The sequence below is a fragment of the Musca vetustissima genome, unplaced genomic scaffold, assembly GCF_032173495.1.
Source record: "Musca vetustissima isolate MV318-11 ecotype Yass unplaced genomic scaffold, APGP_CSIRO_Mvet_v1 utg900, whole genome shotgun sequence".
NCBI classification, from domain to species: Eukaryota; Metazoa; Arthropoda; class Insecta; order Diptera; family Muscidae; genus Musca; species Musca vetustissima.
In genome coordinates, this window is record NW_026885828.1 from 539882 (window position 1) to 555765 (window position 15884).

At 33.1% G+C, this 15884-nt stretch overlaps 1 protein-coding gene across 1 annotated transcript; it reads right to left on the reverse strand.

The window, feature by feature from the left end:
• Positions 1–479: 479 nt before the first annotated feature.
• On the reverse strand, positions 480–5238 carry LOC133333095 (myb-like protein I). The gene is made up of 5 exons (XM_061541427.1): positions 4993–5238; positions 2964–3037; positions 2281–2863; positions 1339–1718; positions 480–588 (listed from the first exon to the last, which is right to left on the reverse strand). The coding sequence occupies exons 1-5, from the start codon at positions 5216–5218 to the stop codon at positions 496–498; spliced, it is 1356 nt and encodes a 451-aa protein (XP_061397411.1). The 5' UTR covers positions 5219–5238; the 3' UTR covers positions 480–495.
• Between the last annotated feature and the right edge of the window lie 10646 nt (positions 5239–15884).

Consider the following 15884-nt stretch of genomic DNA (forward strand, 5'->3'; position numbering starts at 1 on the left):
TGTTAATTATTTTTCGTTTGTTATTTTTGGCACAAAAGGAAATGAAAAAACCAACATTTATTTTATATTCAATTCAATAAATAAATATACTATTTGTATATCAGTTGCTGCCAATGCATGAGATGCTAATGCCATTTTAATCCGAACTCTCAAAATAATTAATCCTCAAAATTTCTCAAAACAAAATCCAATATTTTTTGTTGTTGTTTGTTTTCTTTTTTTTTAATACGGTGCATGTTCTACATCTGTTAAGTGTATTCTAGTCTAAGAATGTTTTTGTTTTTGTTTTCATATTTCTTGAAATGTTTTGTTTTTTTTGAGTTCTTTTTTATATAATTTTACTATTTAAAGAAGCTATACGTTTTGTGATTCTATCAAGTAACAGCTTCCATTTATATATATTTTTCTCAGTTTGAATTAATTAAATAAATTATCAGCTATCAAAAGAACAAGATCCATGTTTGATGATTTGTATCATCAATATTCGGCACCAGTTTACAAAATATTACAGGCTGAACCGTGCATAACTTCGGTAATGAACATGGGTGTACCAGCTCCCAAACCACCATCGGTCTTTTGATGCTCATTCTGAAAAAAAAAGAAAATAAATAAAATAAGTTTTAGAATATAAACATTTTGGCCCAAGGTTTGGTATAGTCCCCATAATAACCATATCGACCAATTTTGATATTTTGAAAGTTTTCACCACATTTTCCAAAACAAAACGAACTGTACTTTAGAATTCCGAGAGGAGGGGGGAAAATATTTTATAAAAGTTCCGACCGATTTTAATCATGTTAATGGTCCTTGGATTATTTTCCACCCAAAGTGGTTGTAATTTAACATTCCGTCTTTCATGCTGACGAAAACAATTCTTCATAGAAGTGTTTTAATATTGGTCCATGTTTTGACATAGCCCTTAATGTTAAGGTCCCACCCCTTTATGGTTATTTATGGCGATATTCGAATGTTCCAATCGAAATTGACATTTTGAGTTTTGATTGGCACAATGCATTTTTGCAAACAATTTGCAATACAGGTCCATGCTTTGTAATAGCTCTTAATCTTGACCTCTTCATTTTAAGTGTGATATAGATTTTTAAGATAATTTGCCGGAAAATGACAATGGTCCCGTCCTATATTCCGTATATTAAAAGTCTTAGCAGAACCTAAATGTTTGTAATTTGAATTTTCGTTTTCCCACATGATAACAATATCCTGACAAACTATTTTAAATACTACTACTACTAGCCGAACTTTGCGACCTTTTTACTTGCATCCATTCAATATTATTTTTCTATTCAATATTCCGTTTTTTCACATTTCTGCCGTACTTACATCATCATATTCACAATCAAAATAATGACTCTGACATTCCATACACCGACAGCCGTCTGACATTTTACACGTTATGCCGCATTGTTTAGCCAAATCCTTGTAGATTTCCTTCGATGATTTATTGCTAATTATTTCCGGTGTCAGTGAACGTTCCAATTGTTGTTGATAATACTGTTGTTGTTGTTGCTGCTGCTGATGTTGTTGTTGCAGGTGCTGCTGTTCACTACTGTCGCCACAATATAGACTTTGATGCGAGCTCGACTGCGGATTCATGTCCCAATGATGTTCACTCGTACAGGATTCATCGCATTCACCTGAATTGCCATCGTTGTCGTACATTTGTTGGTGTTGACTCTGATAATCCTCATCATAATGGGAGGCTGTGTGGTGGGGTTCGAGAAGAAAAAACAAAATAGAATAACGGAAGTATTGTCATTAGTTTGTGCAGAAAGTTTATGTATAGATATGTGAATTTAAATTGAATTTCAAAAACAGTGTGTGAATAATTTATTTATGTGGTTGTGGAGAACGCTTTTATGATTGCTAATATGAGTTGAAAAAACACTGAATTGAATTTAAACATGGGTGAAGAAAGGAACTACTTTAAGTGTTCTTTTTCGAAAAATCTTCAATGGGGTCATGATTTGGTTCAAATCGCATACTACATTCACTTTATTTAAAATATTGCCAATTTGCGTGGGAGGTATCGATGGGAATGGAAACTGTCTTCTATGATTTCATCACTCCAAATTGTCTGTAACAGATTTGGTTCGAAGGTACTGGGATATCCTAAAATACCCATATTTGGAGAGATGCACTTTTATATCAAAAGATTCGTTCGAATTTCGTCCGTCAACATTATCTTCTAACTCTTCTCGTCTAACAATATGTATTCTTCTTTCTATAATGATTTGAATTCAGTTTTTTTACTTCTCAACTCACCATCATTACAATAGATTCCATGATTCATCAATGGATCATAGAAATCATTACTCTGATTATGTTCGCCTTGCATCCCACCACCGGAACCACCGCCCGAACACGATGCCGTGCCATCCGAATACTGTTGACAATTGCCGGTGCAACTGTTATCGTCCACCATTTGATCCCTATCCTGCTCGGAAGATGAGTCAGTCATGTTGTCACCCAATAGTAATTCCTGCGAATCAATTGACTCCTTGCGATCGTCTTCAAGATTATTATCCGGATCCTCCGGAGCGGTGTCGTCGTCCTTATGATGTAAATGCTCGTTGTTGCCTAATGTGTCGATGGTATTGGAATTGATCGAATTGGATGCGATGGCTGACGATGATGCTGCGGATGCGGATGCGGCTGCTGCTTCGTTGTTGTTATTAATGGGATTGATATTGTGATGGTTGTTGTTGTTGGCGTAATTCTCTTGACAATTGGGATCGGTGCAGGGTAATTCGTTGAGACTCAATTGTTCCAGTTCGTTCAAATGAAGTTGTTCATCATCGTCGTTGTTGATGCTGATGTTAATGCCGGCAATGGCCAATTGTCGTTGCTGACATAAGAAAAGGGGGATAAAAGAGAACAAAATGTAAACAATAAGAGGGTTTTCGATGATATTCTTTTAAAAACTAAATATTGTCCTTTATAATTACCTCTTCTAAAACATGTTCATATGTTGGTGGCGGTGTGGTGGGTATATTTTCCCCTTGATTCTGATTTATGAAGCCTGAAATTGTTCCGTTTAAATGAAATAATGTTCTTTAGTATGGGGAAGGGAAATAACCTTTGTACATTGTTGTTGCATTTTAAAGAAAACAAAACAAAAACAAGTGTATATTCTCTGAGTGAATGGTGTGTGGGTGCGTGTTATAGAAGACGAGCGAAATTGATTAGATGTTGTGTGGGTGGGAGGTTGAGTGTGGTTGTCATATCGTATATTGTTTACAAGTGCCACGTTAGCTGTGTGAACAAATAAATTATTTTATTTCTTTTTATATTTGCAATGACATGAAAAATGAGTGAAAATATGAGAAAAGTAGAAAAAGTTTGTTTTGTTGTTATACAAAAAGCGAAATAAGACAGATTTTCCTTGTTTAGATGCTTGGTATATTTTTTGCTTTGCTCTCAACAAAAATAATGTCAACGGACAATGACAGTTTCTTGTTATGGTTAGAGTGCAAACGTTTCTAGGTCATAGTATTGCAATTGTGAAATGCACTATTCATATTGGTAGGACTCTGAACCTTTGATATTTGGCAAGATATGAAATCCCACATATATTAAACACATTGTCCATTATGCTGTATCCCAAGGAAGCCAATATTCGATTCAATAAAATTTTGTTTTCGACAAAATAGGGAAATAGATCTTTAGTCCAAAGAAAATATAACATGATGCACAATTTTGACAAGTACGATGTTTGTGGTGGTCCTTCCCAAGAGGACCGTTGTCTATTTTGAGGTACGATTATCCCAAAAAAAAAAACCTTGGTCTTACGAATACTTAATGTTATGGAATATACTATAATTTGTCTCCTTAGTTCCACTATCTTCTAAAGAAAAATCGTCTTATGGAAGTTCGATGAATTTCCATAAATAAATATAAATATATAAAAAATGACTTAAACGATATTAAAAAAATAAAAAAGAAGATTTTCTCCTATTGTATTTATACTTATCCGTACAAGAATAACGCGAAAAATATGCATTGTTTGTATTAATACTTTTTGATTAATCGCCTCTTTCAAGAAAAATATATTTAAAGCGTGAGAAGCATTCTGGCGTTCCTCGATGTTGACTCTATAAATAAAATTCTAACTTGAAATTTTAATGGGATATTATTAAATTTATATTATTATTTGTTAAATTCTAAAAGAGAGTGTTTTCCCTTCAATTCTTGAGGGTAACAAATGACATAAAAGTGAATTATATTATATTCCTCTAAAGAATAATGTCGGAAAGTCATTCAGTATGGTGTTGATTTAACACCATCTCAAAGACATCCAAAAATGTAACCTATGTTGAGACTTTATTTTAATTTTTTTAAGCCATAATTATCCATATGTTAGACCATCTTGTAGCACTTTGTTAACAAAAATACTTGTAAGAACTTTTTGTAAAAGAATCTGAGAGTCTGAGATCTAGGAAAACAACAACAGTTATTCTGAATATTCCTTGAATGTTATTGATATTTTAATAGAATTAAAATACTTGATAAATAATAGAATAAAACGCATATCCCCCGATGCACAATAAGGAATAGGGACTTTAAAAGGTATGGTCTTTCACTTTCTTTTTTACAGATTTTCCGAAATATGTACAAATTCTAAACATCAATACCAAAATTTTTATTTGAAATAACACATTTCAGTATGTACAAATCCACACTTAGCACCTGCACATCGAACATGTGTAATTAACAATGAAAATGGTAATGATGACGATGATGACTGAATTACAGCGAGTTATGAAGTTTTGTGCAATGTTTTTTTTTTTTTTTTGAAGCATACATGCCGCTGTAAAGTGACTCGATTTGTATTATTATTTTTTTTCTTGAAATGTTATTGTTGCATGGCTACACACACACATTTAAATGGCTCAAAACATCAAAATATTATTTATATTTTAATTTTTAATTTCAATTTTTGTTTTTTTTAATACGAAATTCAAGGTTATGTCTTACCCATTCTCAGAGTGTTGCCTTTGTTTGGCAACAACAGTTTACGTTCGCTGGTATTTAGCGACACCAAACTGTTACAGTCCACGGAATCTATGGTCGAACTACTGGCACCAATTGCCCCACTGGTCTGATGATTTAGCAGGGCCTCATTTACCTGAGGATCGGGTTCATGTTCCTGTGAAGTGCTACGCGAGCTGCCCATGCGAAATTTAAGTTTAAATGGAGCCATCTTTGTCCGTTTGTTGTGGTTCTTGTACTTGTTGTTGTTGTTGGTCTTTGGATAGTTTTTTTTTTCTATTTGTAGTCCAATCGTCGTGTTGATATGTTCGGATGCCTTAGTTTTTTCGCTTTTGTTTGAAGAGGGGATTTTTTTCGTTTGTTGGTTGTTTGGATATTTGAGGAAGGGTCTTTTATGGGGTTTCTTTGTACATTAAACACTAAAGATTACTTGTTTTATTGTTTTGCGTTTGATTCTTTTACGTTAAACTACTAAGAAGTAATTACACAGAGGTACAACGACAAAGAGAAGAAAGAAAGACAAAGGATAAATTTGTGAAAAATAAGAAATAGAGTAAAGAAAAGTTAACAACAAATGAAAATGGTTAAATGGTTGGTGTATATGTGTTGCTGTGAAAGGTGTTAAGTTAGTTTGCATTAAAATTATTTCCATTATCACATCCATCACAAAATATAGTGACACCACAAATATGTTTATTATATTACTGTGTTTGTGTGTGTGTGTGTCTGTATGCGAGTCGTTTCCTGAGTGTATGTGTGTGTGTTTTTGTGCAATAATGTATGTAAATTATCCTATACAAGTAGTTCACCACAATAAAACAGTGCCAATTATAACCAAACATCGTTAGCATTCAACCATGTATTGAATGAGGCATTGAGTACAATAGCGACTTAAGTTATTTTAAACAAAAAATGTAATATTCTTAAAATCTCAACACCTAAAATATTCCTTTGCAAATATCGTGTTAAATTTAAGTCGGTTAAAATTTGTTAGTTTATTGAAAGCGGCGTTAATTGTAAAAAGGATGTTGCAAGTAAATATCCTGTTTACTGAAAAAAACATTTGCTTCAAAACAAAAATTGTCTGAATATTTTATTTCAAATTTTCTCTATTTATTGTATCAAATTTGACAGAATGTGCGTCCATGTTTGAAAAGTTTCCTATACTAAAAATAAATCATATTTTACAATTTTTTGATTTAGTTCATTATTGCACTCAGTGCTTCATCGTACATACTTCTGTTTATAATTGTCTACTTTATTTGGTGGCTTTTGTGGCTGATGGTGCTTGGTTGGTTGGCTGGATGATTAAGAGGGATGCAATTCTCTGGTGGATGCAATCTATGGTCATGCATGAAAGCTCTTTAAATAATTTATGATTTATAATTTGTTTGCCCAAAAAAGAATAATGTTAATATGTATTATTAAAGACAATAATAATTCTTACCAAATGTTGGAAATATATTCCAATTAATCTGCAAAGAAATAAGGTTTAGGATTCAAGATAAAAAATAAGCAAAATCAAATTTCTTTTTTTAATAAAACATTCGTTTCAATTGAAATTTGAAATTTTGTAACAACGTTTTGTATGATTGTAAATAATGTAAAAAATTAGTTAAAAAAAAATCTTTACACAATAAAAATTTTTCAGAATGAGGTCATTTTCCAATATAGGTATATACAAAACAAGGTTTGATCAAAAAAGGACCGTTGATGTATGATCAAAAAATTAATCGTTTATTTTATCCTCTTCAAAGTAATCTCCTCAGATTTAATAAACATATGCCAGGGTTTTTCCCAATCCTCGACTTGGATTTAGGCGTCCAATCTGACCGGAATGCAATAAACAAAGGGGCTTTAAAAATTACGGACAAGACCGGAAAAATTGGAAAATCACTTGATTTATGATTGGAATAAATATTAGGTTGGGGAAAAGAAATCCATTAATTTTATATGAGCTTTATTCATTGTTTTTGTCCCTGTATACCAAGGGAAAACAAGGGTAGTTTCTGACTTACACGAGTCGCCCTGATGGCCCTATGTTGTCTAGGGCCACAAAAATTTGCAGAGGGGTTGAGGAACACCCAAATAAGATCCCAATAAAAAATAACTAAAAACGCTTAACCCATTCGAAAGCTATAACGAATTTTCTATGATTGTTTTAGATAGATTATCATTTAAGCATGGATTTAAATATATATTTTTTTAATGTATATACAATTTTGAGTTCCTACATCTAGATCAGATCCGTATAGACTAATTTAAAACAAAAAACCTCACGATAGTCCAATTTTTTAAGGAGTTACAGAGCTATCTTTGGATGGGTACAAATGTACCACGTTTATTGATCTACGTAGGTAATAAACTTGTAAAAATTATATTGTATATGGAAAATATTTATAATTTTTTTCTTCGATTATGTGTGAAAATACCTCAAGAATTATTCCTCAATATTTGATCCAAATATCTCCATTATTAAAAATTTTACAGCATTTTTATTCAAAAAAAGGTACAAATGTACCCGGTTATTGACCGTAGGGTTAAAGATGCATTGTTAAGAAAACATTTATGATTTATGAATAAATTAATAGCTGAATCATATTCCCAATTCGATTTTTAAAAGATACCCTGACATTCTATTAACTTTTCGAATTTTTAGAAAAATTTTAAATTTGTCAAATTAACAGATCAAATTGTTGCCTTTGTTTTATTTATTGTGACATTATAGTCCACAAGGTACAGGTGTATATTCTCTTTGTTGACAAGCGATACCCTACCTTGAATAATTATACCATTACAGAAACATTGCAACCGATATTAAAATGCTATATATAATCTCCATTTGCACGATATCTATGAAAATATTTATTTTCGAGTATTTTAAATTCAATTTTCCACAATCCACAATCTTTCTACAATAAGCACAATCTTTCTACAATATCACCTAATGAGTGAGGGTTTATATTTAAATAAAGGATCCCTGTGTCAATAATCTCACATCGTTTCCCTACAGATACACTCTAAAATATTATGATTTAATATTCTTTACAAAACATTTTAAATCCATAATAAACATTATTCGATTGTAAACATTCCCATTCTTTGTTATATCTAATCAAAAGCATTTCAATTGGGAGGATTCATTCATTGTAGTTGTTGTTGTTGTCATTCATCTTTAGATTTTATTTTGATGAGAAAATTCTAGTATCGAAACCCAATAAATGTATTCACCATCATCATCAATTTGATGTGCAAATAAATTCTTAACAACAATATAATTTAACCATACATATAGCCCCACAGACACACACACGAACACACATGCAAATGTTAACAAGTGGGTTCGCATGTACGAGTATTCCCCAAACCACGGACACGACAACTGTTGTTGTTGTGCAATAAAGTCTTACAACTCAATTCATCATACACAGGAATATCTATTGGATCGAATGACTGAACACCACACAATGATGACACTCTGGCCCACCGCCACCACCAACACAAATGCAAACACATCCGAATCTTCATCGACATCGCATAGTTATTATAATCAATCTTCGAATGGAACTAGAACGACAATCGCATGCAGAAAAATCATATGAATATACCATACCGCACCGCACAGAGATATTCACTTGAACCTATATGCTGCTGGCATCATGTGTTTGTGTGTGCGTGTTGACCAAGTATTGGTTAACATTTTATGCATGCGTTACAGTTTTATAGCTTCAGATGACAACAACAAGAAGATGGGATCACAGAGAGACAGACCGACAGACTCATATAATTCAACATCTTCAATTTCACAATGCGCTGCTATCATTTCGAAACATGCATAGAGCAACATGGCAACAGGATAAACCGAGTCCCGATATTATTCATCTCCTTCTTCATTTGCTCTCGTGTATTATTTTCATAATAATACGGAAAAATCCAAACAAGTAAACAACATGAAGAAGAAAAAAAATATGACATCAACTTTGACAAAAGATAACGAAGACAGACCACCCGATACCGACACTACCACCCCACCCACGCACCTAACCATTAAAAGTCGGGACACAAATACATACATCAAATGTGTACAAATGTACGTATGTACGTACGTACTATCTTGTCAAACAGACAACACAAAGAAAGGCGCAAACCTAACAGCCATGACTCATTCAGCCGAACAAGAGACGGTCTCAATGAAAAACAAATGAATGGAAAAAGTCAAATTACAAATATATCAATGTTGGTGTGGTTGTTGTTCAAGATTTCCCTTACAAAGAAAACACTAATCATGTGGCCGGGACGAGGAAGAGAGTGTGTTTGTGTAGATTTGCCTGTGAATGGAGGGAGGAGGTCAGAGGATATCACAACAACAGTGCTGGTCAATTTAATAGCAATATCAGATTAGAGTTAATTATGGTTCTGAACATGTAGCCAAAAAAATGGACATTTAATATTTTGAAACTGTGATTGGTCTTGTTCAAAAGTAGTACAATGACAATACATTGGAACTCCCATATTCAGTCTTTTGACATGTAATCCTAACTATCTGAGATTCTGGTAGTTATCGAACGTCAGGGTTATTAATAGAAAAAATATGAAAATATTTTTTCGTATAATAGATGATTTTTATTTTGCTATTTCATGGTAACTTTTAAAGTTTTTTATCTTTGACATTGGACAAGTGGAAACCATTTTTGGTCTTGGTGATTTGGACTTTAGTGATGGACAAGTTTAAATCCGTGCACGTCGCTCAAGAGCAAATTAGAAGTGTGGAAGAAAATGTATGTTTATTCTTTCTTCGTCGTTCGTTGAAGTTGATAGTTTCACACACGTCATATATTTGCTGATTGGATACTCCAGGAAAATTGTCCGAAATTTCATACTACGAGTAAAAATGTGCCAGTCGGTCTTCGAAATTAAACACAGGTTTTATTATTCGCTTTATAAAATATATGTTTTGATTTAAGGTGTTTAAGATTTAATGTTGATCCATTCAGTTATTCAATCTGACCAAATCGGTTATTCCATATGACCCTTTTTGGGGAGGACTTGATCTAGGCTTTGTAAAGATAATAGAATAGACTAACATTGGATTTATAAATATTGAAAATTTTGACCCTTTGCGAGGAAGGTACCAGAAGGAGTGGACCAATGAATACCATCTTCCTACTTGCAAAGTTTGGTTCAAATAGGATAGTCGGTTCGCATAATATTATAAAATGATTTTTTTACACAATGTTTACCATTTTGTGGGAGAGGTACCAGAAACAGTGGACCGATATTCCCTATTTTCAAACTAAGTTTGGAAGTAATATTATATATTTGGATGAAAATATTTGAGAGTTATTGCCAGACCGACGGTCATTTGTTCATAGGATGTTTGTTATTGAACATTATATATGAAGTAATTTTCATTAGCCATAAGGCTGAGGATACAAATATTCACGAGTTATTCTTGAGATGCCTTTACATTATAAATATTCCATCAAAAGATATTTTGGGCCTTGTTGAAATCATTTTATTGATGATACATTTGTATATTGATAATTGATAATTTGGGATAATTTTGGGTTAGTCCAATCAATATTTTCCTAATTTTAGAGTAGCACACATATAACAATGTGGTATTTTATGGGGTTTTGGATGCATTTATTAACCCAGTTGTTTAAAATTTTATATTTTAGATTCTTAAAAATTAGAAAATTTCCGTACATGCATATTGGCGCAAGTTTAAAGTTAGCCCCCATATAACGGTACACCCCATTAATAGGTATTTTGGACCCGATTTCAATCGAATTGATCTTAATTTTATATTTTGGTAAATGTTCCAACATCGGTCCTGGTTTTGATATAGCCCACTAAACGGAAGTTCCAATATCGGCACTTGAGAAGGTATTATCCTTTATTATTTTGAGAATTTGACTGTAAGCGCTGTATGGAGGGTTTCTTCCAGAACTTGAACATTTTTCCTCTTACACCTTAATAAGGGAGTAATTGTATAAATAGCATTATCTAGTGGCTTCCATGTCCTTGTGTTTAATTTCTTGTTGGGTGAAAATTCTTTGTAAAAATGACTGGAATATGTTTCATGTTTTTAAGTAATAAAAAACATTTTGCCTCAAAAGAGCAAATAAACAGACATAAAAAATAACATATTTTTTGAATTAACGCAAATTCCCATTTTGTCCCACTAGCAACTCTCTAGACAGGTTTTTCGCTTTGTTCGAGATATTTAATCCGATGGACCTCTGGGAAACGTGAATCAATGCTAGTTTATTGCTAAGGTCTGTACTTTGACGCCAAAGGAGCCACAACAAAAAAACCCAAAAACAAAAAAAAAAAAAAAATAATTTTCACGAAGAAAATGATAGAGGAATGCAATTAGGATAGGGAGAATATTACAACGCAGAACACAATCACACAATCACACATTCACTAATTCACCCACACCTACATGCATACATTCCTTTGCAGTACACCACATTGACAAAGGCAAAACACGAAGAAGAAGAAGAAGACAGTGGCACAAATAAACAAACAGCCACGTACAAACCCCCTTGCGACATACATAAAACCAAAACAATGAGGATGAAGTCGCAGTGAATGGTATTGCAAGGGCAGGAGTGTCAGGAGTGAGGAGCGGAGAGGAGGAAGGAGTAAAGTGCCAAATGAGAACACAACGAGAGAATAAGAAACAAACGCACACACACACTCACGCTACTCGAACGAGCATAAAAGAAGAAGCTAAATTGGTTGCTGGTGTGGTTTAGAAATTTGGCCTCAGGACAAACTAGTTTTTATTACAAATGAATGGAAAAGACAATTTCGCCATGTTTGGATAATGGAACATGGAGACAATCGGCTGGAGGAGTCCTCTAGATACTTCTAGATATATGTGTGTGGGGAAAAGTAATTGTCTTCCTTTTGTTACTGCAGGACATAACTGAACCCAGTATGTTTTGTATCCTTCGCTCTTCAATTGTCACTTACCTGTTTATGGAAAATTTTGCTCAGCCATCAAGGACTTGTAGCAACAAATTTCTTCCTTATGGAAAATGAATGAAACAAAAAAACATTCAACTTTAAGTCAAAATAAGATTGTATTGATTCACTTTATTTAATTCTTTCTTTTCAATTTGCACTGATTTGGTTGGTGTACCTTTCTTTCTTTTTGTTGGTTATTAGTTGATTTTCAAATTACTTTTCATTATTTTCAATTGCCTTTGTGATTCATTTTTGCAAACTTCTTTTGGAAAATTTGCTGCACACTCACAACTGTTCACTGGTCTGCGTGTATTTATTATGTATTTTACACGAACGTCCTCTCCAATCGTCCGTCAATCAGTGTTTTGGATTTGCAAAGGACTCAGCTTTTGTCTCTGCGCATAGCTGCTGGCCAGAGACTTTGCTGAGAATCCTGGCCAAACAGTTGTGTTTGTGTGTGTGTGTGTCCCATAAATGTAAACAAACGGAACTTTGGCGAACAGCTGTCACTGTGAGCTTGGAAAAGCTTCACTGTTTTGTGTTGTGATAACAAGAAAGCTTTAAAGGATAAAAGGACGTTACAAAACGTGTAAGTGTTGGAAAATGCTTTAATTTTAGATTAGACAAACTGTACTAAATGTGAGAGCCAAATAATAGATAATGTAGCCGAAGAAAAGATAAATTATGAGCAATACGGAGAATCAAGACTAGACAGTAACTTTGTTTTATACAAAAGGATTTTTGGTTTGTTTATTTAGGACCAACCGGTTGTAAGGTATTGGAATTTATAGAATTATTTAGAATTTTGTCTTTCCGTTTTTATATTAATTTCGTTGGAATTATTTATGAATGGAAAATATTTACACTTACACAAGAACAGTCTCATTGTTCCTAAACTAACAGGTTGTGTCCTGACAGAAAAAGAAACAATTCTAAAAACTTTCTTTTAGGAAAATTTTATTAGAAACTTAAATTATGCTCGTTTCGAAAACTTGCAGAAATATGAGCATTTTTTGTAAAAAAAAATCCATGAATATACACTGAGAATATATTAGTTCATAATTTCTGGTCATTTTTTTTAATTTTTAAAAATATTATAAATCTCATAGCAAAATATAACTTTGATTCCACAGACCTGTTCAAATCTATAGGAAATGGCTGTCATAGGCAGAGGACATATATCTGTCGTCAACGTCATCGGATATTTTGTAAATTCTGTCGAAATCCCTTATAACGACGTTCAAGGAAAAGGGTACAACTTTTATCGAGACTTTTATATTTCATCGTTTTAACCAATATGTCGTTATTAACGGTGCCGTTATACTTTACTTTATAATACTGCCACTTAAGTACCGAAATATGATATCGAAAATTCGTACGTTACAACTACCTCTAATTACTCAAAAAAATTATTATTTAAAAAGGACCTACCAACTTATCGAATTTTCCAACCGCAGTAGCTGTGATTTGGCATTCCGGTTTTTGGTCAAAAAAAAAAAAAAATCTTTTTCGTTGAAAAGTGGCAGTAAACTTCGGGTTTTTACTTTCGATATCAACCACATATAAAGATCCCTGAAGGTGCTAATTTCAGTCAGACTTGTAACTTTGCATACTTGTATTTGAAGACGTAAAGTAAAGAAAAATTGCCCTTTTCGTCGTCTGGCATGATTGCCGATCACTGGAACATCCGAATCTCAAAATTAGAAATAGTACATATCTGGCTCTGGTGTGAACTAGTATTATTGACATCGCTCGAAAATTAGGAAAATGACGGATCTAGCAAAATTATTTTTTGGAAAATCTAATATTTTCGACCAAAACCCAAGTTGGGAAAAATGAAAGATCTTAACTGAATAAATTTATCATAGTTCATACGATAGCTATTAAGGTCCAGAATGGGGGTTCCCCTTAAATCAAGTTCGAAGATTGGGAATATCGGTCTACTCCATCATGCCGCCAATAAATGGTCAAAATGTTGCTAAAAACTACAATATAATGCGAACGGAGTATCCGATTTTAACCAAAATTGAACAACCTAATATTGTACCTAAGTTGGTATAATGTATGAATATTTGAGCTATTGATCCACTCCTTCCGGTAACTACCCCATTCCATTGACAAAAAAAGAGTATGCGATTTGATCCACACCCTATACATCCCAAAAATGGTACTATAGTCTATCGTTTCTTGTACCTCTCCATAGTGTTCAAATTTTGACAATTTGCAAATCCAATATCATAGGGTCTAAATGATTGATTTAATTCAAATTGAGCATATCGGTCATATTTTTACCAATTCTAAATTAAGTCCGAAGACGGTTCACTACTCCCCCTCAAAGGGTCACAATTTTGAAAACCTTTAACTTCCATATGAAGCTAAAGGAGTATCCGATTTCATCAATTTGTTTAAAATTGTAATATTTTTACTGGCCTATATGTACACTACTCCTCGCACCTCCTGGTACCTAACCATAGATTTAGTGCAACTCTCGTCTATATAGGTCCAACACCTCTGATTCTTCCCTTACAAGCCGTCACACGCCGAGGCAGGGTATATATATACTGTTTTGTTTGTTTAAAGTAGATCGTTCTTGCGTTCAACACAAAGTTCCCTTTATTGAAAAGATTTTGCTTCTAAATTTTAAAAATAAACGAAAAAGTCTCGTGCAGTTTCATTCAAACCCATTGGAATCGGTTAGTGGGTACCACATCACATCGACAAACATTAGACATTAGAGTTTACTTTTTAACTGAAGTGTTTTGTTTTCTGTCCTTGGAACACCCTAATATATGTATGTGCTTTTTTACCACAACAACAACAAAAATTATATTCAAAACTAATTTAGTTATTATTGAACTTTTCTTGGGGATTACTGCCGTTGTTGTTGCTTCTGCTTCGGCTAGTGGCTGGTTAGCCACTGATAAGGCATTGAGCTGCTGATTATGATGATAATATCTAAAAACACACCGTGATTGTATTGGTAACGCATATAAGTATGTGTATTATTCTTATTTCTTTAGTATACGAGTATATTGTTGTTGCTCTAGTCTGCTTGTTTGTTTTCGTTGTCGACGAAGTTATTATTTATAAATTAGTTATTGTTTGTAGTTGTAGTTCTTGTTGTTGTTTTTTTTGTTGTTGTTGTTGTCTTATTTATTTTAATAAATATCGAAATATCTAAATCGTTCTTTTACGTTTACAATTTGTTCTTGTTCTAGATTAGAGTTGTTTCTTTCTTTGTTTGTCTGTTTGTTTGTTTCCTTTCTGAGTAGTTTCAGTTGTATGCATGTATGTACGTATTTGTTGTATTGGTGTTGGTGTTGGTATTTGTGTTTGATTTGATTTGTTTGCTTATTTGTTTGTGGTAGTAACTTTTCGCCTAGTTTGAGTTCGAAAACATTTTTTTCTTCTTGTTGTTGCTGTTGTTGTCAATGGGATGATGTATGTATGAAAGGATGGCTGTTGGAATACATCAATATATGTGTCGTACTCATGAAATCGTGAAATGAAAGCACAGCCCCAAAGACTCTTTAAGACTCGGTCTACGCTTGAGAAAGTTTTTGTTTAGTTTTTTAAGGAGTTCAATGATTGTATCTGAGAAGGGGGAGTTTTCGGTAATGACATTTAATACCCATCATATTTTGGTATTATAAAAAATTACGTTTTCATTTATGATGAATGCCGACAGGGGTTGTTGATTTAATCGCTACTGAATAATATTTGTTCGTTCGTTTTTAATCGTTTGTTTATTTACGTGTTGATTCCATCCCTACTTCGCAGAGGTTCTAGTCTTAAAGAGTCCTCTTTCGATGCTTGTTTTTGTTATCTCTTTTTTTGTTTGTTTTAAGTTAAGTTTCCTTGTCGTAAAATTAAGTTTTACAAAATGAATTCGAAAA

Excerpts from the sequence above, each read along its gene's own strand:
- LOC133333095 (XM_061541427.1), bottom strand. The coding sequence starts at position 5,218 with ATGGCTCCATTTAAACTTAAATTTCGCATGGGCAGCTCGCGTAGCACT. Across the intron at positions 3,038-4,992 it reads AGGCAACACTCTGAGAATGG|GCTTCATAAATCAGAATCAA; the intron begins GTAAGACATAAC and ends GAACAATTTCAG. Across the intron at positions 1,719-2,280 it reads TGGAATCTATTGTAATGATG|CCTCCCATTATGATGAGGAT; the intron begins GTGAGTTGAGAA and ends CCCACCACACAG.